This window comes from Henckelia pumila, chromosome 2 (genome assembly GCF_033568475.1).
Source record: "Henckelia pumila isolate YLH828 chromosome 2, ASM3356847v2, whole genome shotgun sequence".
NCBI lineage: Eukaryota > Viridiplantae > Streptophyta > Magnoliopsida > Lamiales > Gesneriaceae > Henckelia > Henckelia pumila.
In genome coordinates this window covers 18117866-18145831 of record NC_133121.1, presented here as the reverse complement: position 1 = coordinate 18145831, position 27966 = coordinate 18117866, and the positions used below count along the sequence as shown (strand labels likewise).

The 27966-nt window shown below is 34.8% G+C and overlaps 2 protein-coding genes across 16 annotated transcripts; both read left to right on the top strand.

Moving 5' to 3' along the window:
• The first annotated feature begins 10398 nt into the window (after positions 1-10398).
• Positions 10399-14131, top strand: LOC140882199 (uncharacterized). 15 transcript variants are annotated; one of them, XR_012150155.1, is made up of 8 exons: positions 10399-10557; positions 10643-12293; positions 12481-12547; positions 12681-12759; positions 13058-13208; positions 13451-13501; positions 13591-13614; positions 13840-14131. XR_012150155.1 is itself a non-coding variant. In XM_073288030.1 (8 exons), exons 3-8 carry the CDS (start codon positions 12232-12234, stop codon positions 13756-13758), a joined length of 282 nt encoding a protein of 93 aa, XP_073144131.1. In that variant the 5' UTR covers positions 10399-10557; positions 10643-10713; positions 12218-12231; the 3' UTR covers positions 13759-14131. The 15 variants fall into 15 exon arrangements, 7 of the variants coding, with proteins under 7 accessions (XP_073144131.1, XP_073144130.1, XP_073144127.1 ...); XM_073288030.1 differs by lacking the exon at positions 13058-13208 and having other exon boundaries at positions 10643-10713; positions 12218-12293; positions 12492-12547; positions 13749-14131; XR_012150158.1 differs by having other exon boundaries at positions 10643-10713; positions 12218-12293; positions 13451-14131.
• On the top strand, positions 13815-23422 carry LOC140877302 (germin-like protein 9-3; the record flags this gene model as incomplete). The annotated part of the gene is made up of 2 exons (XM_073280839.1): positions 13815-13842; positions 22866-23422. Coding segments are annotated over 2 exons (585 nt in total), but the record flags the coding sequence as incomplete, so codon positions are not given.
• Between the last annotated feature and the right edge of the window lie 4544 nt (positions 23423-27966).

Here is a 27966-nt window from a genome sequence, read left to right as displayed (position 1 = left end):
CCTTGGAACTAATCCAGTACCAAGTATAATTTCAGAAGACTCAAATAAATCCTGAATATTCTCCTGATAGTTATACCCATTGCTATGACTGTACATACAACGAGACTGAGGTAAGTCTTCCTATAATGCCAAACTGGAACAGAAGAATCATTCCAGAGTACACCGGCATAAGGTCGCACTTACTATACCATCTCGGAACCCGACATTCAAGAGCATCCTGGCATAACTCATCCCTGAGTCTCTGATATTATGCAATATTCCTATCTGGACCAAAATCACCGGTCAAGGAAAAATTCTCTGCAGAGGCACAACTCAAATCCCGAGTTTGCGAGCATCTGATAATTAAATCTTGTTGAATATCAATTCAACTAATCTCTTGGATTAAATCCTGAAATCATAAATCAAGATCAAAATTTATCTACTCAGAACAATTACTTGTCAAGGAAAATCTATTCCAAGACTGTTCTGACAACGATACATCTGTATTTCAAACAAACGATAACTAAATCTTGATACCACCCTTGGTATTTATCAATCTAAAGATGCATTTTGTTGTGACTGTTGCCGAAATTCCCTGACTGATTAGCCTTCCCAAAATAGTCTTTGGAGCACAAAGGCCTCCAAAACAACATCTGAAGTATGAAAACTTCCAGAGTAATACCGACTAAGGGTCGCGCTTCCTCATGTCTAGTCCTGGTTACAGTCCACAACTCCTGGTATTACTTAATCTGTCATCCTGATAAAAATTCATCATCACTAGGTAACAACCTAAAAAGGTCAAAATAGCCATCTATTCTAAGGAAATCCGTCTAGAACAAACATTCATGCCCTATTATGAATCACATCATCTCTGGAAAAACACTTGGGTTACTAGAATATTCTAGGTAAAACATCTAGAATTATTCATATGAAAACATGCAAAATCCCAAGTACACATGATTAAACAAATAATCAATCTTTTATTTCAATAAAACCAAGATAAAGATTACAATACTTGAACCACCAATCCAGGTTCCAATACAATCTTTATTACAATCCTATGTAATACATAACTTAATCAAAAGATTATACTGAAAGATGTACAATACAACAAAATCTTAGTACATCAAATACTGAAATCTACATTGATTACAACTGAAATACTGTTTACAACAAAATACGGTATTTAAACTCATGCGGAATTTTTTCATTCCGTCTAATGATCTTGAACATGAAGTTTTCTGTCTGCCACTCATGTCAGCAGAACTTCTACCTCGCAAGATCTAAAAGAATAAAATCTTTCTAATCTACTGGATCCTTCCAATATTGTTGGGTTCCTTATCTGGTAGATGAGACAAGATTTTCCCGTCAATCTCTCCAACTAATAGTGGAGAGTCTTCCGGGGTGGCGTCCATGGTCGACTCAGAATGGATGACTACATGTCACACATTCCTTTCAACCTGGAGAAGTTTCTGGCGTTGAAAACTGGATCTTCTCTTCCAGCTCCATCCTGCTGGGATCCACATAATACGAAACTTTGATGCCAACCTTGGCGATGATGATCTTTGAAAAGCCTAGACATCTTGCTATTCCAATTTCTGATACTGCTATCGTTATTGAATCCGACTTAAAATCCTACAAAGGATAACCCAATATCAATACTATGTCCCAAATAATCTTATTGCATTCTCTGATACCATAAATGTAGTGACCCGTATCGTGATCACCTACTAATGAGAACTTAAGCATGCAATTAATCAATAAAATAATCTTAATCAGAGTAACTGCGGAATCTTAAAATAAAATAATACCAGGTAAGCAAATCCTAGTGGTCAACCCTGCTATCCAGCTTTGGTCACCACCTAACCTCCCTATCTCCGGGAGAACTACCTGCAACTGCCCCATGGAATATGGCATCCAGCCAATAGAAATAACCGGAAGTGAGCCTAACATGCTCAGTACGAGAGTATGAGTATACACTATTATATGCGCATGAATGCAAATGAACTGGGTACCAAGACACTCAGGTCAAGAAACTAGCTCATAGACCGGGCCCAGGGTATATAGCACGCTGCGCAGTCGCCTCAGGAGGTGACTCATATACCCAGTGGATAATGGTGGCCTGATACTAGTACATATGTCCAACCATCACGGTGACCTGACATAAGACTTGGGTATCCAACCATCCACAACTCGTAGGGTGAGCGCCCTACTACAGGATGCCTCTACGGTAAAGGCTCAATATGCTCATGTATGCAACATACAGTCGTGACATGCTATATATATAAAAGCATATAAAACATGAAATCACGTAATTCATGCAAACACATAATGCATGCATACTCATCTGGATATCTCGAATAAATACTTCCGTACCTTACTAAGGCAGATCCTAGAAGCTCCCCCTCTAGGTCCAAGCCTACCATGCATCACTACAACATAAATAACCCATGCATTACCTAGCATGCCAAACATCACCTACTAGGCTCTAGAAGACTTAATTAAACTATAGTCTACTCCCTATTTACTATAGAAAACCAATGTCATACCTTCGTCTGTCGTCAGTCCGCTGATGACGCATGCCCCAGAGCCTGGGCATAGCCTAGCTATGACCCATGGATGCCTCGCCAGAGCTCCGCCGCCTGGCTGCTACTGCGGACACTGTCCGCTAAATAAAAACTACTACCTACTCCAACTCTTAAAATAAGAGTACCCAAAATCTCATAAAAAAATAAGCTAACATGGGCCAAGGAGAGGTGTGATTGCATTCAAAATGAGGCCCTCTCGTCCCCTATTTATAGAGCACAATTGGAAGCTCCGATTGTGCCATCAATAGCTCCGATTTGTGCATGGAATCCACGTTGCAACTGGTTGAGATCGGAAGCTCCGATGTGCCAACGGAAGCTCCGATCTCTTGGATGCAGCTACGTGTACAAGACTTGAAGCCACGTCTCATGGTAACACATCGGAAGCTCCGTTGCTGCATCGGAACTTCCGTTCGTACCGGCAGCTCCGATCTGCACAATGGTGGCTCGAAAGTGAACACCCTTTTCTTTATCGTTTTTGGATCCCCGGGACCTACCTTACCATTTTTGGACATTCCAAATCTGATTTTCCACTTATTTTGACCAAATAAGGACTCCTTAAATAAAGTATAAATATTAACATGCTTATCTTAAAATAATTTATAAAATATTTTTATAGTAATAGATATAAGATAAAGAGAGATTGGATGAATAATTGTATATTGAATGTGATAGGGATCGGATGTGTGTGTAGAGGCGCAGGGGGGGGTGAATACACACTTTTAAAATATTTTGAGCTACAATAGCTCGTTCTTGAAATGTTCGAATATGAACCGAGCACGATAAATTATATCGAGTTTGGTTACAAAACCAAGCAAAACACTCAAAATAATCCATCTAAAAACTGATTAAGTATTTGAGAAATCGTTTGAAAAGATTGCAAGTTGAGATAGTGAAAACATTTTGGTTGAAGCATTTTATCAAACACTTTGTATGCAATATTTTGGTACTTTAAAATACATATAAAATGATTCAACAAATCATCCAAAAACAGCAACAATAAGTAAATGCGATAAAGTAAAGATGCAAGGATTTGTTTATGGATGTTTGGAGCCCAATCTCCTACGTCACCCTTTCTTCCACCTCGGAAGGATTTACTAGAAGACTTTGAGCATTACAACGTCTTGTAATCACCCCAATCCAACTTTAGGACTTACCCACGGCATAAATCGGAACTCCTAGATTCACATTCGATTGTTGGCCGCAACCTCACAATCTGCATAATGTTTAACGTCTTTATGCCAAGACTACAAACACAATCTTTAACGTCTTTGTGTAAAGACTCTCACTCAACTAATCATCAAAGTACATCTCTCGAATATGTGAGTGAGTTGGGTGGGGTGTGAAGAACTTGACTGGAGAAGCTCAAGATATCTGTTGATGTGTTCTTCACACCTTGGGCTTGCTCTCAACTAGCTGATAGATCTGTTTTGATGCCTTCTCTTGATGTGGAAAAGCTCTAACAAGCTGAATGTTCTTTTGGGTGTCCACTCTCTCTTTTACTCAATGTCCAGATCTTGTATTTATAGGCTCCAAGAATAATATAGACTTTAGATATAATAAATATGACCGTTGGAAAAGGTTCTGATATCACAACGTTCATATTTCTCTTTCTGGACTGTAGCTTTGACCGATTTGACTAGATCTGGATCTGGAGCAGTAGACAGGTGAGATCAGGTGACAAGATTGGATCGGTTGATATCTTCGAGTCGGTTTACATGCTTAGATCGGTTGATATATTCAAGTTGGTCGGTTGATATAGAGAGCAGGTGACATATTTCGGCTGATTGAGTTGTTATTGTCTGTTCAGATGCCTGTAACTCCTTCTGTCTTGACTTCTGGGCAAAGTACTAAACATAAAAGCTGTATCCCTTGATCTTGGATTTCCACTTCCACAAGAATCACTCAATTCTGAGTTCATATGCAAAAGTTATTCTCAAAATACCAGAGTTGCACAAATCAGTTGAGGACCAAGTTGGTCGAGGATATGTTGATCAGTCGAGGTCTTGTAGATCTTTATGCGTTGATTTCTGGGCTAAGTGATTAGCTTAAACGTTGTAGCCCTTTCTTTGTATTTCCAACGCATCAAGAATCACTCCATTTGGATTTCATTTGAGAGAGTTATGCTCAAATTACCAGACTGTGCATATCCTCGAGTTTTGTTATCAACCTGTGCAGAACTAGCAATTGCAACGTGATTTATCGTCTTCTTAGACTCCTATTCAGACTCTGACTTGTGAATATGATTTGTAGCGCATCTTCTTATCTTTCCAACGCATACTAAATCATTACATTTGGATCACGAAGCTGAGAGATATGGTCATTATACCAGAACTAGTCCGTAATTCCATCTGTTGTCATCTTGTTCATCCTGTTCACTCTTGAGGTAGCAGTTTGACCTGGATATCATCCGAATTTGTCCAACTGTCATAAGACATGACTTGTATACTTTTGGTTGGCTATGCAACGGTTTAGGCGACTAGTCATTTCGATCATCGAGCTACGAGATATGCTTGAAACAAGCAGCTGCGCTAGAAACTAAGTTGAGCTAAGATTGTGTTCCAACAACTTAACACTTCCAATTTGTCTTCTATCAGCTGCACACTTAGTAAATATGTTAGAAACACAATGACAAGTTTTGTTATCATCAAAATCAAGATTGCTTGCATTTCTGGACCCAACAGAATGTGTTTACAGACTAGCTATAACATTTATACAAGTTTCTGTTCCTAAGTACAAGGAGATTCTATTAACAACAATTGTTTTTTAGGATTTCTGTTACGGATCTTGTGGAGACGAATATGATATTGGTATGATATGTTTGTAAAGTGGAGATTCTCTAACAGGCCCTCGCAAGAAGGATCTCCCATTGGAAATGCCGATCTTGTACCTCAGATTCTTGTTATAATTTTCTAAAGGTAAATTGCTGCGAAATTTTTTGTTTTGTTTTGTTTTTTTGTGAAGCTTACATTTTATTTTATTATATTTTAATAAATTTATTTTTCATGATGTTTTATATAGTTCTATGTTTTTTCGAATAATTTTTTTAAAATACTTCCAAATTATAAATTGAATTCGTCGATTTATCTCAACTTCACGTGGTTAAAAAGTATTTATCGTAATTACTGTGATATAAATTGTATTATTGGTTGATTACTTTGCTCCGGATTCAGACTCTATTTTTTAAGGTAAAAAACCAGCTGGGAAAAATATATTAATCGTGTTAATTTTTTTATATTATTTTAAATAAACTCAAATATATCATTTATATATATGTTATCAGTGGTGTGTCCACATATATATATGTATATGTATATGTATATATATATTCAAATTATAGCAAAAATATGTGATATTACCAATTTATGGGATTTATAAGTACCAGAGGAGAGTTAAAATTAAAGAGAGCGAGAAATTTTTTTGTGATTTATATATTTTTAGTGGAATAAATCATCCACGAATTAAAAAATATATTTATAAAATTTATATATATTTAATAAATTATTTATATTCATCAATGTTCTAAAAAGCGATAGGCGGGTGGCGACCCACCACCTAGAGCCTAGGCGGGGCCTAGGCGATTTTTTTAAAGCCTAAATAATAAAACATACCTTTGGATATTCATGAGTTTTAATATAAAATATAATTTTTATGTCTTATGTTTTCTCAGTTTTTGTACGAAACTCTTATAAAATTTTAATAATAATAATAGTAATAATAATAATAACAACAACAACAACAACAACAACATCATCATCATAGATATTAATAGATATCAAGTCTTCATACGTAATATGAGATTTAATTTTTTGCTTGAATTTTTTTTCTGCGCTTCTTCGTTCCTTCTGTGTTTGTTTCTTGCGTAGCTTCTATTTTTTTTAGTTTTTGATTTTTAATTTTTTTTTATAAAAAATATTAACTGTTAGCAGATATTTGTATTGATTTTATAGGATTTTATCCTTGTATATTTGTGTTTATATTAGGAGTTTATATAGGCTTATCTCTTTCCGTAGATATCAATACTTTTTATTTATATTATATACTCCTTTGTGTGATCAATAATATTCATTCGTTCACAAAACTCTTATATGATATCAGATTCCCACGGCTCATTCCTCTAAACCCTAGCCGCCCCTCTCTTCCGCCGTTGCAGCCATGTCTGTCACCCTCAACGCCCCTTCTTCTCTCATCGCCATTAACGTCACTGTCCAATGTCCCCTTAAACTCACCTCTACGAATTATCCAGCCCGGCGGCTCCGGTTTCAATCTCTTCTTATTGGTTATGATTTGATGGGCTTTGTTGATGGCACGAAACAGTGCCCTCCGGCCACCCTCACCCGTGCCGCTGGCACCACTGCCAACCCGGCTCACCCACTATGGGTTCGTTATTAATACCAATTAATTCTTAACACAATCATTGGTGCATTATCACCCATCTTGATTATGTTCGTTGATACGTCCACCACCTCCTTTGATGCTTGGACTAATCTTGAAAAGACCTACGCTTCTCCCAATCGAGGTCGTATCTTGCAACTCAAGGCTCATATTTCCAATCCTGTTAAGGGATCGAAATCCATCACCGACTTCATGCAGGGCATCAAAGTCCATGTTGAGGACTCTAGCAAAGAACTTTCTCATGCCATCCAAGCTCGTGACACTGCCATCTCCTTTGATGAACTTCACGAGAAGATCCTCACGTTTGAGGCTCAGCTTGCGGCTCTACCATCCACACTCCCCACGCCCATGCCTACTACAGCATTTGCTGCCTCACGAAACAGCCTCCCCCACCATCATGGCTCGTCTCCTGGCCCCAATCTTTCTTCAGGTGATTCGCGGGGTAGGGACCCTTGTGTCTCTTACCCATCTCAATTGCGTCCACCTGCAGCTGCCTACAACCCCCGCCCATATCAAAGGCGCTGTCAAATTTGTGGCACACTCAGACACTCTGCCAAAAGGTGCACCTCGTTTCAGTATTTACTTGGTCCAAACAATCGTCTCCTCCTCCATCGCAGCCTGCTTATGCTGCCCCTCAAGCCCACACGGAATCTCTTCCTACGGCCACTCTTGTTCCCTCCGACTGGCTTATGGATACTGGTGCTTCACATAATGTCACTACTGATCTTGCCAATATGTCTCTCCACTCCTTGTATGTTGGCTCAGATTCCATTGTTATTAGCAATGACACTGGTTTGTCAATCTCGCATAATGGCACTCTCACCTTACCTACATCCACTAAATCCTTTGTTCTTCCTAATACCTTATATGTTCCTTCCATGAGTAAAAATTTGATATTTGTTTCTCAGCTCTATCGCTCTAATGATGTGTGTTGTTTTTCTCCCCTCGTTTTTTTAGGTGAAGGATCTACGTACGGGGCCATTCTCCTCATCGGGCCATGTAAGGATGGGATCTACACCTGGCTAGTACCTAGCTCTCCATCCCCGTCGCCCTCTGCCTATACCTCCATCTCTGCGTCTCTGACACTTTGGCACTCCCGTCTTGGTCATCCTTCTCCAGACATTGTTCTCCACTTAGCTGCCTCTAATTTTTTTTCTCTTTCACCTCTGTTTGTTTCAGATTCTCATTGTAATTATCACCATATTAGACATGGTGGATTGGTTCCCAGTGTTGCTCTGGAAGCTTGGTTGTGCTTCATAGAGCTGTGGAAAAATTACCCCAGTCTAAGAATCGTTGTAAGTAGTTACGTTGAAGTATAGCTTAATGTCGGTGGGAATTCTCTTGAAGAGAGATTCATGATTTGCGATATCAGGACGGTGTTGGTATTGATATTCTACACCGAGAGCTTTTGGGGAATCATTAGATGATTGGATCTAGTTATTGATTCGACGAATGTCACGAGCCAGTTAGGTTATGAATTGGGTTTCATCTGTATAAGATTTTCCTTGGGACGGTGATCTCGATCAAGCGGGTGTTTGTATCCTTCGTGATCAGTGAGATCGTGGTTTGGACAGAAGGAGTATCAGTGTTGCGATGCATTAGTGCCAAGGAAGTTTGACTTTCATCAAGTAGAGTAGTAGTTTACTGTTTCTGCGAGAGCCAAACTGATGAGTTTGGGAAATGCTAATGCGATTCAGCATTGATGAAGCTTGCAGGATTTTTACAACAGACCGAGTGTGTCGAAAGATATTCGACCAAACATACAAGTAAGGGTCTATATTATTTTCTCGGGATTCACCCTAGATTTTGAAGACGAAATCTCTTAAGTGGTAAGAATGTACCCGTACCCAAAATACGATGATTATGGGGTTTAATCACAATTAAACGAAATAATTAAGAGAATGGGTATTGGCCGGATCGGATGTTCCGTTCGTGCAGGGATGACGTCATCAGTGAGGTCAGCAAGATGACGTCATTGCTTACGAACTAGATGGGACATCGGAAGCTCCAATGGTGATCGGATGCTCCATTCGTGATCGAACGTTCCGTTCTCTGTCTATAAATATTGGATCTGAGGCTCATTTTTAGGCGTTCATTCCTCTCTCATCTCTCTCGTTCTTAGATCTTTCTATTCAGATCTAGGGAGTTCTAGCATCCTATTGGGAATCCGGAAGTAGCAGAGCGTTCCCAGCATCGTAGCGGATCTGTGCCTAAGTCTTGAGGCAGTCGTCAGCAGTGGGCTATCGACGGACGCATGTATAGCTTTTGCTTCCTAAAAATATTTAGGAGTATGCAATAGCTTATTTAAGGCTTTTAGAGCTTAAATAATGATTCATGGATATTTGAATTGTAGAGCTGATGATAGGCTTGGAACCTAGAGTGGGACTGCTAGGACTGCCTTAGAAAGGTACGTAAGTACTGACTAAGATTGCCAATGGGTATGCATGCTTATATGTTGAATAATTAATGTGTTATGTTTTGAATGTTATTGCATGGGTTATTATGCGGCATATGCATATCATATTGTGCATGTACATCTTTTGAGATGAGCCAGTGTAGGGCCGCTCAGTCCTGTTTGGACGGTTTGATGTCGAGTGCCCTGCGAGTCTGCGACCGACGGGTAGGCCGACACTGGCATCTAGGGGACACGGTCCATGTCCGATAGGAGTGAGTGGAAGTACCCAGTGGTTTGATTCCTCGATTGGTACTGCTCATACCCTAGGCGCGAGTCTGAGTATTTTGTATACAGTTATCCCAGATATGGATATCCAGTCATATTCATTTGCATGCATCATGTTTGTATGTTTACCCGTGCTTTCGTATTGAGCGTAGTTGCTCACGTCCATTATTTTTTGTTTTTCTGGACACCCCATTCGACGGGGCAGGTACAGGTACATGCAATGTGCCCAGTAGCTTGGAGAAGCCAGCGACCAGTGAAGACGTACAACAAGTTTAGCTGTAGGTTTTATTTGCCTTTAGGATTATTTATTTGCTTGGGTTGTATAATCGAATTTGTTTAACCGGTTGTATTCTGCCGGTCAACGTTTATTTAAGTTTTTCGCAGCGAATCATTTGATTTATTTTAATTGCATGCTTAATTATGCTCTAAACTCATATTAGTAGTGGATCCGGCACTACAAGAAAAATAATTATTCGCAACTCAATATCAACAGCGCAAAATAAAATCACGCCGTCAATATTATTATTTACAGCATGCCACTCCATAAGTTGTTAAATTATAGTATTTACAGCACGCAGTGCGCCATGGATAGATGTAAAATAGAATATAATATCTATAGCGCGCGTCACGCTGCCGTTGGGATGTTGAATTAGAGTGTTTGCAGCGCACGACACGCTGTCTATACCTATGAAATAGAATATAATTTCCGCAGCATTTTGTACGCCGTCATAGGGCTTTTTTCCCTTCACCCCCCCCCCCCCCCCGGTATTCAATCGACAAGTGCCAATTCCCAAATCTCATAAGCGCTCTCAGCTCCTATTTTCTCTTCTGAGCGCGAGTGGTATAGAAGAAATCTCTAGCACATGGCTTATGAGAAATCTCTGAATGACTAATCCATTGTCTCGCACATAGCTTCTGGTTTTTCCCCAATCTTTCCTCTTATGATCGAAACCCTCTCTTTTCTCACTAATTTTTTTTAATTTCGGTAACACTATCGCTGCAGGCCATCCTTCACCGATGGTTATTCCTCAGAACAAAATTGAGAAGCCCACGGAGAGCACAATGAAGAAACAGGTCAATTCTGTTTTTCTTTTTTGGTTATTCGTATGACGAGAATTTCGTGGTGTTGAGGAATAATTTATTGTTGCGACAGCTAGAGTAGTGTACTTGTGCTTCTCTCGGACTTTGTTAATCTCTCGGGCTTAGGTATTTACGTGATTGGTAATAATAGACTCTTGCTTCGAATTTTTGGATCGGGTTCATAGATCCACAACTTTTTTCAACAGGGTTACAAGTTATAATAATTAGATTTACTCACATTTGTAATGGGACAATTGTTCACCATATTATATATGAAATCTCTCAAAACTACTTTTGTTTGATTAGCAGAAAACACGTAGAAGTTTGAACAAATTATTGAGTGTGTGTGTGAGTGAAGATCAGCAGTATGACAGTTCTGTTCATGAATGAATGGGAGATCTCGATCAAAACAGATTTGAACTTAGAGCCTGCTTATGTTTCAAGATCTAGCTGCTATTTTTCTTCCATGTTGTTACCGGATTTAGTAGAAAATCATCACAGTAGCTGCTAGATTTACCATTGACTTGCCTTTTTGGATGTACATCTGAATATTGATCTGAACATTTTTTTTTATCCAGAAAGTAAAATAATCTAACTTTTTTCTTTTGGTTCAAATTGCAATATCACCCTGGCAAAAGCTATGTCACAAGAATTATTAGTTAATTTTTAGGAGGAGACAACGAATTTTTTTAAAAAATATATATATATACATATTGAGCTAAAGATTAGGTGTATACTCATAAAGATGGACCCTAGACATCTCATTTGAGACTCTGGTTAAATGTAAAATGTTCCCAAAATTTATAAGGCCCTACATATATCTATCTAGTATCTTGAAAACCTGGAAATGTAATAATTATGTCCAAGCTAGAAAACATAACAAATATCATAACTGAACTAGCTGGAAATGTAATAATTTTTGGGAGTATTGACTGATATAATAAGTTGAATTGTTTGAATCAAGTTTGAAATTGGAAATATATAATTAATGTGAAAATAAGACTCACTGGTCCGATACATGATGTTCCTGTACTTCAAAGGTACAAAGTGTCCCCACAATCGTTGAATCATAACTTGGATCCTATTCAAAGTCGTGGCATTTTCTTCTATACAAACACACAGACAAAATAGTTAAGGGTCATATTTAGGAGAGATCAAGAATTGCATATCAGAAGATAGAAATTATGGCCAAGGGATTTGGGAAATGGAAAAGAATGGTGAGACGGATGAGAAGAAAGCTTTACATAATGAGAATGTGCATTACTATGCTTCTTTACTGGGAAGAGAAGTATCATTACAAAATATTTATGAACTAATTTACATGTAATCTTTCTTTTTGGGTTCTTGTATTATTGAATAACCCTCTTCTCTAATCTATTTTTTTTTCTTTAGAGTAGTTGTTATGTACAAATTATAGCATGATTAGTGAGTGAGTAGTAGCACTTGGATCGATGTTTTGCGATGTACTATCTACTTCGTAATCCATGTCCTGGAGCAGGGGCATGTGGTGGAATGTGTACTGCAAATACAATGAATTCCGCTATTGAAGCAATGGGAATGTCCCTGCCTTACAGGTAAAACGACATTATTTAGCGCTAGCTGGAAGCCTGCAATTGTTCTTTGACTTCTGATGTATTTGACAAGTTTAAGTTAACTACCAGTCTAGTATTCAGCAGTGTGTATTTCGAAAGGTGAAGATATGCTACAGGGATGAATTATTTGATCTTTTAAATTACTTACATGGATACCACATTCTTAAAGTTCAATTACAGCTGTTGTAGCTTGCATCATCGGACTCCATTATGGCCATACTTTGATACAATTACAGGTGACACAATAGGGTCAACTCTTCTTTTTTGTGAAATAAGATAAGAATTAAGAAACACATTACTCTCAAATTGCACTGTCTTCTATGTAGCATCAAGTTATATGCCATTTATTTTCTATTGTTTGAATTTCAGCACCACAAAGAGCGGCTGTGGAATTGGTCAGTTTACTCGGTTTTGTTGACGGTTCTAGGAATGGTGCTTGCTTTCTCAGGTTTGTTTTCTTTAATTTATAATTTACTAGTTTTTTAAAAAACCTTACTACTGGTCATTTGCTCAGTAGTCAGTACGGACTTAAAACTACATGTGTTTGATTCTCAATACGGACTTAAAACTACATATGATACAAATTAAATGAGAGTGATCCTAGTACAAGTGTAATGATTATTGAAAGATGATGTCATACTAACACAAATAGCTGGTTCCCATAATATTCTCCAAAGGATGATGATGGACTCCTTTATCTGAGGTTTTGTCATGCTTGTTTACTAGATTATCCCTTAACATTTCAGATACATGGGTTTCAGACTCAACAAGAAATTCCCCAGTGGTATCCAATTATAGTCATTATCTTGGTAACTCCAATTCTAGAGAATGTTGAAAGAATTTGATCACATCCCCTCCTCTCACAGTTCCACTTTATACTTGCAACGAGTGATATAGGTAAATGACGCAGTTGAATTTTGTCATGTAGGTTGACTTTTATGGTTGGAGACACTTGCAATTATATTCATTTTTTTCTTTTTTTCCAAATGCACTTTTGCCTCTTCTGAAAATTATTGTGGCATGTTCTTAATTAAGAATCTGCAATGACAATGATGAATATATGAGAGAGTAATTCAATGAAGGATTAAGTTCTTAATTAGATTGTAAATGGCTGTACATTTCCTCTTTCCTTTTTGAAGGAAACTAATGCTAACTTGGATGCAGTGGTGGCTCTTGCCAAGGAGCTTCAGGTGTATTTTCTATCTTATGACATTATCGTGAATATGTTTTTTAATTTATATTTTCCAATAGTTCATATAGTTTGTTTAACTTGGAGCAGTGGTGGCTCTTGCCTTTGGAATTGGTGAGCTTCTTGTTTTTGTAAATGTTCATGATTTTTTATTTAATAATTTACAATTTGGGCAAACAAATCAAATGAAAAAGATGGATGCGGCTTTTATGAAGAATCTCTATTAATTTTGTATTATGTATTTTCAATCAAATTTGAAGAATGTTGTTCATGGAGATATCCGTGTTAATACTATATATAAGTTGCTTCATTGGTATGATGACGGATTAGCTGTTGCAGAAGGTCGTATTGCATCCACAGATCCGAACGATGATGAAATGCAAGTTCCATTAGGAAGCACTGTCGCATGGTTATCTAGATTTGTAGTCTTGTGAAATTGATATAGATTCTAGTGATTTGTGTTAAGTGTAGCTAGTTTTTTTAGATCTTTTGTGTTTTGTTTTGGGTAGTATGATGAACAAACTCGTGTCTCAAATCTGCGAGTGGATTATACTTGAAATTGGGCTTAGTTTGTTGTAAAGATTTGGTTACTTCTTTTTCATTAATGAAATTGAAAATATTTGTTTAGTTATTCGTTTTCATTTCTTCGTTTAGTTCATTGAAGTTTTTGTTACATTCACATCATATGAGACTATCTATAATCAAATAGTATGTTGTCGAAATATTTTTTCGCGGCGTATTAATATGTTCTGTTAATAAACTTTCTACGCGCGTGCATTGCGAGCTGTGGATATACTACCTTCCGCAGCGTGCATGGCTCGCTGTTGATTTTTCTTTCCGCAGCATACATTGCGCGCTGCGGATGTTTATTTCCGCGGCTCGCAAATGGGCGCTGCAGATTCTAATTTCCGCAGCGCACAATTACTCCTTTCCGCGGCGCGCAATACGTGCTGTCAATAACTCATACTATCAACAGCTTTGAGTTGTACAGCATAAACTGTGCGCCGCGGAAAGTCAATTTGCACGTTGCGAAAAGCAGTTTTTGTTGTAGTGCGGGTTGGGTCGCTACACTGCTTATGTCTTCTTGCTCGACTGATCAAATTCAGTTTGGTCTTGAGACGTCAGTTTGATCTGGATAACATCCGTTTTTGCTCAACCGATGTGAAATACGATATGTTTCAAATTGAGTCGTCTATGCATTTAACTTGACGAGTAGTAATTTTCATCACTGAGCGGTGAGATATTATCGAAACACTAGAGTTCACCAGAAATTCACTTTGGCTAAATTTCAGTTTTGGTTTCCATCTTGAGTTTAACAACTTCACACTAGAGTAAAAATGTTAGAAACACAATAGCAAATTTGTTTATCATCAAAATTAAGATTTCTTGTATTTCACAACAATTATGAACCGATAAAGAAAATAAAATCAAAAAATTGTGTGGTTATAATTTTAAAATTAATTAATTAATTAATTACTCTATTCCTAAAATAATTACATAAAACTATAAATTAATTGTGTACGATTTATCAATAATCTAAGAACAAAATACGTAAAGAAAACTTTTAACTAAATTAAACTCATTTTAAATATTATATTTCACCAAAATTAACCAATAATATAATTTGTAGGAAAGTAATTACGATAATTACCTGATAACTGTGTACGAAGACAAGATCAACAGTCGAATTAAATTATAATATGACAATATATAAAAAAAATTATAACAAAATATACAACTAAATAATAACATCATAACAAAAAAAAAATTACAATAAATTAAAAATTAAACATAGCCATAAATGCTTACCTTTAACAAAAACGAAGGAAGCTTGAGAAGAAATGCGAGCAGAGTTCGAATATATAAGCGAATAGAATGGAATGAGAAGGGGAAAGAAGGTGGATGTCCTCCCGTGAATCAATAATTCACAGCCCGTGAATTATCGATTCACGAGACTGCAAAAATACAGTCTGAATCCGGAGCAGACTGCTCCAGATTCAAATAGAAATCTGATAAAAAATTTGACAAGATTTCTTCTTCTTATTTATTTATTTATTTATTTTTGGCCCTATCTAATATGCACTTTTATTTTTTTTTTTAATAAAACTGAATCTGGGACCGTTTGCCCCGGATTATATTAGATTGGTAAATATTTGTACAATGCAATATTTTTATTAATTTTATATTAATTTCATAAAAAATCCAGGCTACAACCTAAAGCAGCCAGTAAAAAAAAAACACCGCAGGAGCAATTTGCAGCAGTGTCCGCCAACATTGGTGGCGTTTTGCAGTATATTTGCAAAACACCAACACATACAATAATTTTGAAAATTTATTAATTTTAAAAATTATTAATAAAAAAATCAATTTCATTCAATTACTTTCAAGTTTGAATTTATTTAGTTTTTTCATTTAAAAAAAATCAAAAAACAAAAAACCCAAAATTCTTGGTATCTAATTGATATTAGTTTTTAAGAATTAACCATTATCCTAAAAAGGTTAGTACAACAATTCATCTGAATACTTCATAATAGTGAAAATGTATAATGTCAGATGTACATTTTAAGCTCATGATTATTAGAGGTGTCAAAACGGGTTAATGGATGAGTCGGTCCAACCCACAACCCGTCAGAACCCACCATTAAACGAGACCAGGGCGGGTGAGCTCATTTTATATGTGGGTTGAAAAAACATTAATCCAACACAATAGGTGGCGGGACGAGCCAACGCAGCGGGTTACGTGTAATTTGGAAGGTTGGACGGATCGACCCGCAATCCACCATTATCCCGGTCCGACATTTGGTGGGTTGGAAAATTGTCAATCCAACTCATCTATTTTATACAGTGGAACAAGTCAATCCGATGGACTTAACCTACTTTGACACATCTAATGATGACATTATTTTTTTCAAGAGTGGTAGACTATGAAATAATAATAATAATAATAATAATAATAATAATAATTGGATCCAATGGTCCATTTGTAATTTGCCTTCTAAAATGTCATCCTACACTAAAATGTACACCTAATAATTTTCCTAGTGAAAATTATTAGATGTTGCGTGGGTAGGGCCATCAATTTGGATGAGGTTCGTCAGGTTGAACCACCTCACCACATAATTTAAGTGGATTGAGTTGAAATTTTTTCAACCCAATAAAGACGGGCTTAGGCCGGTAACCCGCGGCGGACCTGGAGAAATTTTTTTAACTTTATGATGATATTTTTTTTATGAAAGTTGTGAAATTTTTTGTATTAATTAATTTGAATAAAATTTACATGTTTGAAATCAATAATTAAATTTTTTATTAATATTTTTCTATTAATATTTATTTATTTTTGAAATTTATATTAATTATAATATTTTTTATTTTATTTATTTATTTATTTTTATTTGTAGTGAGCCAACTCGCGGACCAGCTCGCCTAACCCACAACTCATCTTGGGTTGAGTTGAATTGAGGATTTTCAGCCCGCATAGATGGTGGGCCGGCTCACCCTCACCCACCAAACAGTAAGTTTTTGGTGGAACAGCCCGCCCCACTGGGATACATATTCTCCTACTACTTAGTACGAAATCTTCAAGTGCTCAAAGTACGTCATATTAAAGAATTTTTAGAGGTCACGTAATTTTAAAGCAGAAATTAAAAAACTATTTGTTGTTCCCCGGAGGTGATTGAGGCTCTTTTTGGATCTATATTTTTAAAATATTTTATAAAAGTATTGTTTTTTAAAAAAATAAATAAGAAATATTTTAGAATTTTAAGCAATTTTTCATAACAGGACCGGTGATCGAATCAGTCTACCTTAAAATAACGGTCCTACTTATCGTATCATTTTAACCCAACGGTCAGACCGAAAAAAACATTTATATAATATAATATAATGAATAATATATTTTAAATTTTAAAATATATAAAGATATATATAAATTGACTATATATATATATATCGTATTATTTTAAACTAAATAATTATATAAATATATTCAAAATATAGATTATAATATTATATATTTAAAAATAAATTAATTTATTGAAAAGTCTAATATTATTAAAATAATATTTTTAACGAAGTATAAATTCAAAATAATCATGTATATAATAAAATATTAAATTTAAGGTTTTAGAAATTAAAAAAATAAAATTTTCAAAAACATTCGAAAAACCGATACAACCGATTAAAACTATTTTTCGGTACCTGAATGGTACGTCCGACCAGTTCTTGATCGGTTTTGATCGATTTGATCATTAAAACGATTTTTGAACGTGTTTCAAATCGGATCTGTGACTGTCTATCGATCGATCCGACCGGTCCGGTTTTGAAAATATTGGTTTTAAGAATAAATATGTGTTTAGTCAATTATTCAATAAAAATATTTTCGGGTTAAAAAGTAATATTTTTTATTTTAATAATTTCCTTTGATGTTCACTAAAATTTGATGGTCCATATCCGAGATCCGAATCCAATTCTAAAGTGAACCTGAAACCAAGAAAAAAGTATTAGAGGAGGTCGAAAAGGTTCCCCGACATAGCGTCTCCGACGCTCAAGTCAGAGACATGAATGAATAAGTAAAGAGAGAAGTTTGGGCGCCCCTTTAAAAGAAAATAATAAGTTGCAAATGAAATGGTGAAACCCTATATTTATAGGAAGAAGTGTAGGAGACGACACATATTCTGTGAGGGAACACGTACGTGTAGTTCACGCATGCACTTCTTCATCCAGGGTTCGCCCTCCTCGGGTGATCCAAAGTATGACCTTGTCCTTGAGGCGAGGTTGAGGCTAAAGGCGCTCGCCCACCTCGAGTAGGCTCTACATTAGCTAGTTACTCTCTTCCACCATCGCCATCCTCACGTTCTTGGCTCATCCCCACCAATCACATCCTCACCTTTCCACCTCCTCTGCTCGCAACCTCATATGCTTATCCTGAGCTCCTCAACTTTTAAGTTCATCCCTAACTCCTCATAGTTCATCTTCACCTTTGTCACCTTCGATCATCAGTTACAATTAGCACATGTCTAACTCTAACTTCAACTCCAACATATCTCACTTTCACCACCTACCCTAATAGGCTGACCTTAAGTACATGTTCAAACAGAGTCGGTGGCTATAACGAAGGGATCGAAAAATGAATCCTCGGATAATATATTATTGTAATATGGAAAATTAATTGGAAAATGGATACTGGGTCAAACTTTTTTTATAAGCTAACACTCCCTACTAGCGTGTTTGAAATACAATCCGGAGGGCCCAAAAAGTTTATTGTGTTATTGCTCATTAATTGTGATGAGATGTTCCGCCGTACTAGCTAGGGCTGAGTCTTGTGGTTTTAGCTACCGAAATAGTGGTACATCCTCGATGTACAAGCTACATTAACTTGTAACCAAAGCAAATTTCCATTACATTAAAAACAATAACACAAAGAGAACTAACAAGAGATTAATTGTCATAAACTAATTAACTATGTCAACATTAATACTAAATGTCATGTCCCGAAATTGAGGTTGGTTGACACAATACCGGATCTGAGTTTTTTGAGACCTGAGGCGAACATAAAAAAAATTGGTGCCCTTAAACTTAACATTCATATATATTTTTTTTATCGATAAATATGATAGTATAAATAACATGACTTCTACAAATAAAATAGATAAAAATATGTCATAAACAAATACTAATAAAGTCAAGATCATCCAAACAAAATGTGAAATTCATGTTTTGAACCAGTACATATTCATTTGAATATTGATCGTCTCTTAGTTTTGGAAGCGAAAATATGGATTAATTTTGCATAATAAGTGTTATCAAACACTTCTTTTCTTGATTGATGCATAGCCAAGTCATTTATCTTTCATATAACATAGTTGATCGGAGATGAGTTTTGCATAACTTCAACTTGAAAAACCCTCTTTCGGTAAATACAACTTCTGATATATCACAAAAATTATGCAGTCAAGTGTTGAAAAATATCCTGAAACGAATCAATAAAAAGAGATCGAGTGATAGAGAGCTTGATTATCATAGAATAGTGTGGATTTGGTTTTTAGCGGGAACTAGCTAGAAAGATATTTCGGATTGATTATCGATTTTTGCTGAATGTTTACGAGAGATAAAAAGATAAATAGACTGTGAGACTTCAAGTCTTCATCACATGCTACTATCCATTAATTATTATTCATGGGATGAAGTCATGAATTAATTATATACTACACTAGTAATTTTTTAAAAAAAAAAAATTGGTGCCCAAAAATTTTGGGGCCCGAGGCACTTGCCTCAAATTTAACTCTAAAAGTCCGGACCTAAGTTGACACCGACGTTTTCAAACATTAATTCGAAAACAACAAGTCTCGGATTTTAAAAGCTCAAAAATCAGTCTATTTATTCATAAAATCGAAGTACATTGTATTTCATCAACTAAATTTACAGTGTTTGTACAATGATTGAAACAAGGATAACTAATCGAAAAAATAGAATCTAATGTTGCGGCAAAACATAATCAAACTGAAACAGAAACTAAACATCAAACAACACGATCAGTCTACACTAGCCTCAGAACTGGTTTTGCTCTTCTTCTTCAACCCCTTCTTCGTTCTTATCTGCGATGATTTGGGTGGGTTCGTGATATGGTTGTCACTCACTAAATGTAGTAATTTATCACAGCTTTTAAAATCATTTTTCATACAAAAATCTCACACATATCATAACAGAAATTCGTATATTAATCAGAGATATATATCATAATCATTTTATATATGTAGTAAATTCACAAATGATTTGTGTGGCTAACTGATATCAGTCCTTATATGTTTATCTTCTAAATGGTGAGACCACAACATAACATAACATAACATAGTATTCATAATATATGTTTCTACCACTTGTTTACAAGTTTCAGTGTATCAGAAATAGATTTTGAAAATCATGCTTTGAACGTATAATACCTATGCTGGAATCGTTTATAATATCATATTTTGTTATATCAAAAGCAGTGAATAACACTTACGCAAGAATCAAGATACAAACTCTCTTGATGCTCTTTGTCAATCTAATTGATTCAAACCAAGAAAACAAATAAACAACTAAGCTAAGGCAACACAACACACGGAGCAGTGGACATTAGCACAAAATATATATCAACAAGCAAAGGAACAAATCAAATAAAGAACACCAAGCTTTAACGTGGTTCGGCCAATTTTTTAGGCCTACATTCACAGTAAACCAGCACAACCAGCTCTTATTAACTTCCAAGGAGATGATTTACACAATCCAATACAATCAATCAATCCAGAATATTATTCCAAGAAATTTACAATCAAGCCTTCTCCCCTCCATCCTTATTCTTGCTTCTATTGATATTCTGCTTCTCTGATGTGTATTGGATCTCAACTATACTTCTTGTACATGCCTTTCATTTGGTATTTATCTCATCGCATTAGCTGGAGAACTACTGTATCGAAGAGCCAGTAGCCTGTTCCATACTCTCAATTCCCATGCACTAGTAGATCCAGTTATCCGATAGCCTCTAAGCCTTCTAATAGACTTTTCCAACTGCCAAACAAAATGGGGGCCCGACTCAAGGTTACTTATCCAGTGAGAGCTTTGAAAATGGGCTTGGCACAGTATCCAATGGACTTCATCCTTCCTAGTTGCACCCCAAACGAGAGGAGACACATCTTTAATATATTTAAAACAGAAAGCTCATTTACCCTTTACAGAAAATGAATGTTGTTTAATCACTATTTGTGTGGCATGTACGTAAGAGACTGATCACTCTGCATCAGAAGTTGCTTCGCTTCTCCAAAGCTGGTTGTTGATTTACTTGACTGAATGTTCTACTTGCTCAACTGAACACTTGACAGACTACTTCTTTCTGGATTTATGTTGTTTTTTTTAGAGTTTGTGTAAACCTTAATCAGAAATTCGAGTGCTCTTTATAGGCAAAATTCTGAATGTGAGGATCGCATTTATTGCCTTTAATTATCATGATGTAGAGTTAATGCGACAGTTACAAATCTGGAGCAGTAGCTGTAGCTCGACTGAATTTGATTTGCGTCTGCTGAACTGGACATCAACTGAATTTAGGGACCTCAACTGAATTTTGGACATCAAATGAATTTGGTCCTTAACTGAACTTCGGGTTCTCACACTAGATGTAGCAAAGAGAAATCAAATAAATATGCATGGTTATCGAAGAGTTAATTACCCATTCCATTTGGAACAAAAGAAGTGTGTAAAGAAATGAGTGATTAGGAAGTGAGAATTAGGCTTGCATTTGTAAGTTGTAAGTTGTAACTTTTAAGGTAGTGTTTGAGAGCACTTCTAGGAAACACTTCTCAACTTTTCCTTCACAAAATTTCACAAGACTTTAAAATTTTGTGAAAGAAAAGTTGAGAAGTGCTTCTTAGAAGTTCTTTGAGAAGTGCTTCCTAAAAGCTCTTTCAAACACTACCTAACTCCATATATATATATATATAGCAAATCTCTTGTAGAATGAGTAAAGAATAGTAAGAGTTACAATTAAGTATATTCCTCTCTTCCTGCTTAGCTGTACCTTTCTTTTCACACTCGTTTGTGGCAACTACGTGATACCGAAAAATGCCGACGTGACATCAAAAATTATTGATTTGACTGATGTCACGTCAGCAATTACACCAAAATAGCTCAAAATTAAAAGTTATTGTATCAAAACCAAACATTAAAAATTTATTTAACCAAAATCCAAAATTAGACGTCATTCTCCCTTTATTTATCATCTCTTTATTATGTAGTAATGCTGATATAGGTAGTGTTTGTGATCGCTTAAAAAATGCTTTTGAGATTTTAATTCACATAATTTTGAAATTTTATATAAAAAAAAAAAAAAAAAAGCTCAAAACCACTCTTTAAAAACAAATATGATGTGTGGCTGTGCCTGTGATCAGTTGTTTATGTGGTTTTCTTGTTGATCATATATAATATAATAGCTTCACCCAACATTGGAATATTAGTGTGACAACAGTAGAAAAAAGACAACATAAGCAAACAAAACCAAGTAAAAGCATATCTCATAATTCACAGCACAAACATGAAACGGACTCCAATAACAAGAATTCACTTTGAAATGATCTCAAAAAACAAAGCCGGCACCAATTATCGTCGGATTTCACAAATTAGAAACTTTCACTCATTTTCTTGAAATCCCATCCACTATAAATATGTACACCTTGCAAATTTCCCAACACCAACACCAAAAATAATCCCTCTACGTACATCATAAACAAGGAAGCCCTATATATATAATATATATATATTATTAATGGAATATTTATTCAAGAAAAGCTTGACTGTTTTTTCGGCCTCACTACTACTACTTGTCATGATACTGCAAGTGGCTACGGCGGCAGATCCCGACATCCTCACCGACTTCGTCCTTCCGGCAAACACATCTTCGGTGGACGGAAACTTCTTCACCTTCACTGGAATGCGATCTCTGGTGACGGCTCCGGTCCCCGCGAAGTTCACCGTCCTAAAGGCAACAATGGAACAGTTCCCTGCCTTAAATGGACTGAGTGTATCCTATGCTGTTCTCATATATCCGGCCACCTCGGTGAACCCGGTCCACACCCACCCTCGCTCCGCCGAGCTCTTGTTCCTAGTTGAAGGGTCCCTACAAGTAGGGTTTGTGGACACAAAAAACAAGCTCTATACTCAAACCCTACAAACGGGTGACATATTCGTGTTTCCTAAGGGACTCGTCCATTTTCAGTACAATGCTGACACAAAGAATCCTGCAATGGCCATTTCTGCGTTCGGGAGCGCGAATGCGGGCACTGTTTCGTTGCCCAATACCTTGTTTAATTCGACGATCGACGACAGTGTCTTGGCTTTGTCTTTCAAGACCGATGTTGCCACCATTCAAAAGCTCAAATCTGGGTTGAAGGGCTAGGCTATAGCAATTAAACACTTAGATTGGAGCTTTTCTTACTACTAATAATTAATAATTGTACGTTGTTTTCTATTTTCAGTTTATGTAAGGGCTTTGAGTGGCAAATTCTGCAATAAATAATCGTATGAATACTTCTTGATTTGTCTGATGAAAATATTTGCATGCCCCATTTTTGTTCTTTGATGTAATATATATATACCATTGACGTAGGTTAATTTGATCTTATCTTAGCAACGTACAATTGGTGAAATAAATAAGGTAACGTGAATAATGTAGATAATAAAATATGTTGAAAAAAATGTATTTTAATTTGGTGATCATGTACCTTTTCTTTTGTGATTTTAGTTATCTACGTTGTTGAATTTCATTCTTAGTGTTGTATTTTCTGATATTTTGCAATTTTAGTGAATTTTTATTGATGTGTTCATATGTCACTACGAATTGCAATAAAAATCGCTTCCCGCATCGTGCATCGCATTGATGTCACATCAATACGTAGCAAATCAGGGAAAGAACTAAAATTAATGCAAATACAAAAAACAAAAAATAATGAACTAAAACTGAAATTTGACAAAATAGATGCTTAAATTCGAATTTTTTTTTAAATAGCTTAAATTCGGAAATATGAAAACTCTAGAATTTGCTGGACTAAAGTTGCAGCTTAAAAACTTACATGATTACAAGTGGAAAATTGGCAAATTACAGGATAAAAACGTAATTTTCTATGTATTATATAATTAATTAGGTTAATTAACACATTTTCTGATGTCCAGAAGACCAGAACGTTTTTGCCTCCTAAAATTTAACAAGCTAACGCATATGTGTTTCCTATGTATTATATAATTAATTAGGTTAAAACATTTTCTGATGTCCAGAACGTTTTTGCCTCATAAAATTTAACAAGCTAACGCATAGTTTCAATAAATAATTTTAGTTTTACCTTATATGGAAATTTTTTTTTTGGGTTTAATAAGTTGTCCATTTTTTTGGTTTTGGTCTATTAACTTTTCAAATTTTGGTTTGGTACACTAACGTACTTTTAATTTTCAATGATTTTGGTCCAATTACTGACGTGGTAGCTAGACACGCCAGCATTTTTCGATTCCACGTCATTATTTTTCGATGTCACGTCAGCATTTTCCTGTTCCACATCATCATTTTTCGATGCCATGTCAGCATTTTTCGGTGCCACGTCAGCATTTTCCGTTGCCACGTCAGCAGTTGGTGTTGGACCAAAATACCCAAAAACTAAAAGTTAGTGTACCAAAACAAAATTTTGAAAAGTTAATGAACCAAAACCAAAAAATGAACAAGTTAATGGACCAAAAAAATATTTTCTCTACCTTTTATCCTAGCTCTAGTTTTGGACCAGTAGTACTTGATGTGAATTAGGCTATTGTTTTTAATTGAGAACAAGTAGAGAGACGGAGCCAAAGAAGCGGTGCATCTTACTGCTTCCTTTCAAATAATTTTAGCATCGGAAAGCTTCCCAAGAAGCTCTCCCAAACAATACATTTGTACTGTTCCACTAATTTTGGGGGATGCCTAAATAATTTCTGATGATATCTGGGATCTTATATATATTATTTAAAATTTTATTGGGTTGATTAGAATTAAAATTTGATGTCAAAAGATTAGCTTAACAATTAAATATGCTAGAACACTCTAGTTAAAAATCTACGTAAGAAACAAAGAATTAATTAATTGGGGGATTACATCTTTGATTTTATATTTTTTAATTTTACTGTGTTTATTTTTATCGTGTAAGGAGGACGTCCTAACTCACTCCTTACTCTTTATCCAAGTTTGTTTGTTCTTCCCTTGCATCTTTTTATTAGGTGCCCTAGAATTTCTTGTTTTGACTGGACCGACTTATAACAAGAGACCTTATTACTCAAAAGGTTACAAGTCTAACCAGTCACGGACAATTTGTTTAAAATATTTTATATAGATACAATATATGTAGGCTCTATATATTGACCTTTTTAATTTTTTTTAATAGATGCATAAGAAGCATTGAAATGGTAAAAGGGGAGTGCATGCGATTTTTTGATATGTAGGCTCTATTGACTTTTTTTGTGTCTAGCTCTTTTGATCAGTGGACCAATATAATTAATCTAGATTAATTATCCAAAAGAAAAAAAGAAAGGAAAAAAAAATGGGCCAAACTACCTAAGAGTTCGTTTTCATGCATGCATATTTGAAATTTTATGATATTCTTTTTTCTCAAAAAATATTGAAAGAATTCGTTGTTTTAATTTGTGCCCGTTGACATTATTAGATAATTTAAATTTCTAGAAATAAACTTTCAATTGCATACTCGTTCTAATTTTGACGAAGAGATCAAGAAAATTCAAAGGCATCGAGTACTTTTTGAACCAGCCTGATTTGCTTTCATGATCATCAAGTTTAACATAGATATCTGTGTGTGTATATAATTAACTTACCGGAGGTATAATATATAATTAACCTACATTAATGTATTACTGACATGACATGATTCGAAATTTCTTACATGACACCGATCATTACTGAGATGTCTGTATTTGTATCAGCATTTTTAACGAAAAAATGAACCAAAAGTGCAAGAAAACCAAGTTATTATATTAAGATTTAATCTGATCAATTATATGACCTGAAGCTAATATACGCCAATTTACATGCTGAATTCGTCTTTCTTTAAACTTAAAATTTCTAATGAACATCAACTGTTATCAACATTATAAAGATCTATCTATAATTCTATACTAATTTTTTATTAAAATTAAACATATTTAATTTTACTAACTAAATATGATACGGTGATATGAAACTTCTTTATAATTCTCAAAGTACTTTCTAACAATCCAACTATATATACTATATTTTTTTATATTATATTTTTTCTCATAAAATTTCAATTTCAACCATTAATATATTTTAATTTTAATAAAAAAATATTTCATTTTTCTGTTTTTTTAATTATTATGAAATAACACAGAGAGAATGCCACGTTCCTTACGTTAATGGTTGATGCAATACTAATCACTATTGAAAGTTGAAACGCCAAATTTACGATATATAATTTATATAAGGGGTGTTATTTATACTCCAATTTTTTGTTAAGCACACTCCATTCATTATTTTAGTGAATTCCTCAATATACTCTCATAAATTCCTAAAATAAGTTTTCTAACAACTCAAAATATTATAGTTATATTTGTCAGTATTTTTAAATATAGAATACAAACAAATTTTAAAAAATTATTGATCAAAATAACGTTCATTATTATGTTGTACGTATTTCAAATTTTTGAAAAATAAAAAGATAATATTTCATTCTTATTTTTGTATAATTTATGCTAATTTTTTTTAACTTTATAAATCAAACTTTTAATTTAATCACGATATCTAATGAAAGATATATGACTACCAATAAATATGTATATTTTAAAATATATATATGTAAATTTAAATATTATCTCAAACACTTTAACTTTTAGATAAATAAAAATTTTGTAACCCGTTAATAATAAGAAAGGATTTTTTTCTTGTTTTATAATTTATTTGCATGTGAAAAAAAACGTCACCATTTTTTTTGAGATATTAAAATTTTAGTTGTAAAAAATATAAGGATTGGATTTGGGTTTTTTAAGGTAAATATAAATTTTATTGTATAGGAATGTAATTAATTAGAGGGTAATATTGTCCATAAAAAATTATATTGGTAAGGTGGAGTGTTATTAACACTTTTTGGAGTGTCAATAACACTCTCCTTTATATAATTGTGAATAAATATTATTTTATCAGGAGAACTCAAAAAATGGGAAAAGGTTAGGGGTTTTTTTTTTTTTTTTTTCATTTTTCATTTTTGGTTTACCTTTTCTAAACCGCGTGAATGGGGAAGCACTATATATGTATATATATTTTTTGGAAAATACTGGATCATATTGCCCCGCGGCCAATATGGTATCTCCATTAATCTTTTTGTCTTTATTTCTGAAGAATATTTTTTTACACGTCTACCCGGATTTTTTTCCAATTTTTTATACTTTATTTTTAATGTGCTACACTAAAATTAATTCATCATTCTATTGTAAAAAAAACTCACGTAAGACGATACAAAAGATCGATTATATGGTAAGATCTCATATTCAATCCGAAAATTTAAAAGTATTATTTTTATATATAAAATATCATTTTTAATTATAAATATCAATACGTATCCGTTTTGATTAATAGGGCGACTTGGCCACTGAATTATCGACAAAATCCCACCCAAAAATTAAATAAAATAAAAAGATTGACCCATTCAAGATGGATACAATGATAATGATGATTATGATTGGTTTATTTTCATTGTCATCATATAATAATGCAAGAAAAAAAAAAAAGGAACATTACATTCCTAGCTAGCTCCCTTTTCTTTGCATCAACGCGTGGAAATTTCCCAGAAAATTCTCTTCAAAATTTTTTCCAGCTTCACTCGGAAACATCACTTCTCGTATCCCCCTCTATATATTTAATGCACTCTAATTTTTTTTAGAGTACCAGATCAATAATAC

What these genes read in the sequence shown, in the direction of transcription:
- LOC140882199 (XM_073288025.1), top strand. Translation starts at nt 12,181, where the DNA reads ATGTACTATCTACTTCGTAATCCATGTCCTGGAGCAGGGGCATGTGGT. An exon ending in GGAATGTCCCTGCCTTACAG is followed by an intron (nt 12,294 to 12,480) that starts GTAAAACGACAT and finishes ACATTCTTAAAG; the next exon opens with TTCAATTACAGCTGTTGTAG. An exon ending in ATACTTTGATACAATTACAG is followed by an intron (nt 12,548 to 12,680) that starts GTGACACAATAG and finishes TTTGAATTTCAG; the next exon opens with CACCACAAAGAGCGGCTGTG.